At 35.9% G+C, this 1,931-nt stretch overlaps 1 protein-coding gene across 1 annotated transcript in view; it reads right to left on the bottom strand.

Moving 5' to 3' along the window:
* Positions 1-1,931, bottom strand: part of SRP72 (signal recognition particle 72) — a 31,041-nt gene that overhangs the window by 21,429 nt on the left and 7,681 nt on the right. The window contains exons 4-6 of the mRNA XM_023737385.1: positions 1,206-1,450; positions 837-1,126; positions 275-285 (exon numbers count right to left, since the gene is read on the bottom strand). Of these exons, the coding sequence (XP_023593153.1) occupies positions 275-285; positions 837-1,126; positions 1,206-1,450 (546 nt within the window). The remainder of the gene's footprint in view (positions 1-274; positions 286-836; positions 1,127-1,205; positions 1,451-1,931) is intronic.

The following is a 1,931-nucleotide window of genomic DNA, read 5'->3' on the forward strand; positions in this document are numbered from 1 at the left end:
AGCAGCCATAGCTCTTAACCACTATGCCACCAGAGTTCGTGTAGTTTCTAAATTTTGGTTTTTATAAACACTCCTTACATAAAGATTCACATAGATACATACGTGAATTAATCTAATTATTTCCTCAAAATAAGTTTCCAGAAATGGAATTCCCAGATGAAAGGATATGCAAATTTTAAAATTTGCTACACACAGCCAAGACGCAAAGTCCACTGCAAAGTCTGTATGACTTTACGCTCAAAGAGTAACGCATAAGAATGTCCTTTCCCCATACCACTGTCAATACTGGATGTGATCAAGAAATTATAGTTCTTAAACAATTATTTGCTTTTTATGATGCTCTAACCCTCAACATTTAACAGCAAAACATACACTGTTTCACCTTTTTAAAAGCCTCATGCTTCACTGCAGTCCCTACAACAAGCAAAATGTATGTAGAAAAGTCTAAATGTTTCAGGAGTTGAGGCTAGACCTAAGTTCGCTAATAAATTACTTTCTTTTTTTCCTAATTAAAGACTTCAAAGCACGTAAATATGGGAATATATTAAGTGAAGTTAAAATGTGTCTGAATGTTATCAATGTACAAATGCAGTATATGCATGTTTGTGTGTACACATGTGCACTGACATACCATATTATGACTATATGAGTAACTGTTCAATAATTACTGACTGCTTATAACATATACTGCTATTAAGTGCTTGAAATGAAATACCTCATCTAATTTAAACATCTAACATTCATATTAACTTTTTCAAAAACCTACTCCTCAAAATTCAAACTTTAAGGTCTGGTGTGCTTGAAAATGAAGAAGTGGGTTGGTTTAGGGATCAGACAGAAATACAGGAGAGATATGGTCAACAGCCCAAGAGAAAGGTAGATGACACTTGAGAAATTCCCACTGCATTAATAACCTCCATTTAATTACTCCAAAAAAGTCAAATGCAACTTCTGGAGATACTACACAACGTTTTACGCACATTACATTACATATAATTTTAATAAACTTCCAACCTTCAGCTTTTTGTAGGAATTTCATTGCCTGGTTCAGCTGGCCTTGTCCTATCAGTGCACATGCAGCATTGTAACACAATTCGTGCGTGCCTTCTTGGAGGCCCAAGTTCTCCTGTCAGGAAGCAAAATACTAGTCAAACACTAGACAGGAATATTGCTTCATGACTGTGTGGGTACACAAGGATACTCACTGGAACCACTTTTTCCCAATTGCTCTGAGCTGCAACAACTGCTGAAAGGTTTGTTTTTCTTTCCTCATCATAATCATCTTGGGAGTTTCGGACAAGATCTCTGTACACAGCTAAGCATTCATCATAGCGTTCCAACCGGTACAACTGAAAGGACAAATAACGAGTAAAAATAATCAGATGAGTAGTTGGTGTTAAGTCTACAACACCAGACAAATCATTTCTGGAACCACTAAATAGGAACCTAACTCAGCACAACATGGACAATCAAATTTTTTTTCTTAATTTTGTATTAGTTGTGTGTGCTACTAATACTTTCAAAATGTTACTTGCAATGAATCTAGACTCTACTGCAGGTTTACAGGCATGATTCAGTTTAGAAAAGTCATTTTATTACTTACTTTCTTGAAGTTAGGAAAGTGTCTAAGTGGACTGTGAAAGAAAACCTTTCTAGAGCAATCAATCCTGTTACAATATACCTAAATCTGACCAACAAAAAAAAAAATTCCACAGCACAAACTGATTACTAAGCCCCAGTAAACAGGAACAAGATTAGATGTTAACAAAAGCACTCGATATTTTCTAAGGCATTGTCTTAGTCATCTAGTGCTGCTACAACAGAAGTACCACAAGTGGATGGTTTTAATGAAGAGAAGTTTCTTTCCTCATAATCAAAGTAGGCTAAAAGTCCAAAGGTGTCAGCTCCAGGGGAAGGCTTTCTCTCTCTCC

Source organism: Trichechus manatus, unplaced genomic scaffold, assembly GCF_000243295.1.
Source record: "Trichechus manatus latirostris isolate Lorelei unplaced genomic scaffold, TriManLat1.0 scaffold00101, whole genome shotgun sequence".
Lineage (NCBI taxonomy): Eukaryota > Metazoa > Chordata > Mammalia > Sirenia > Trichechidae > Trichechus > Trichechus manatus.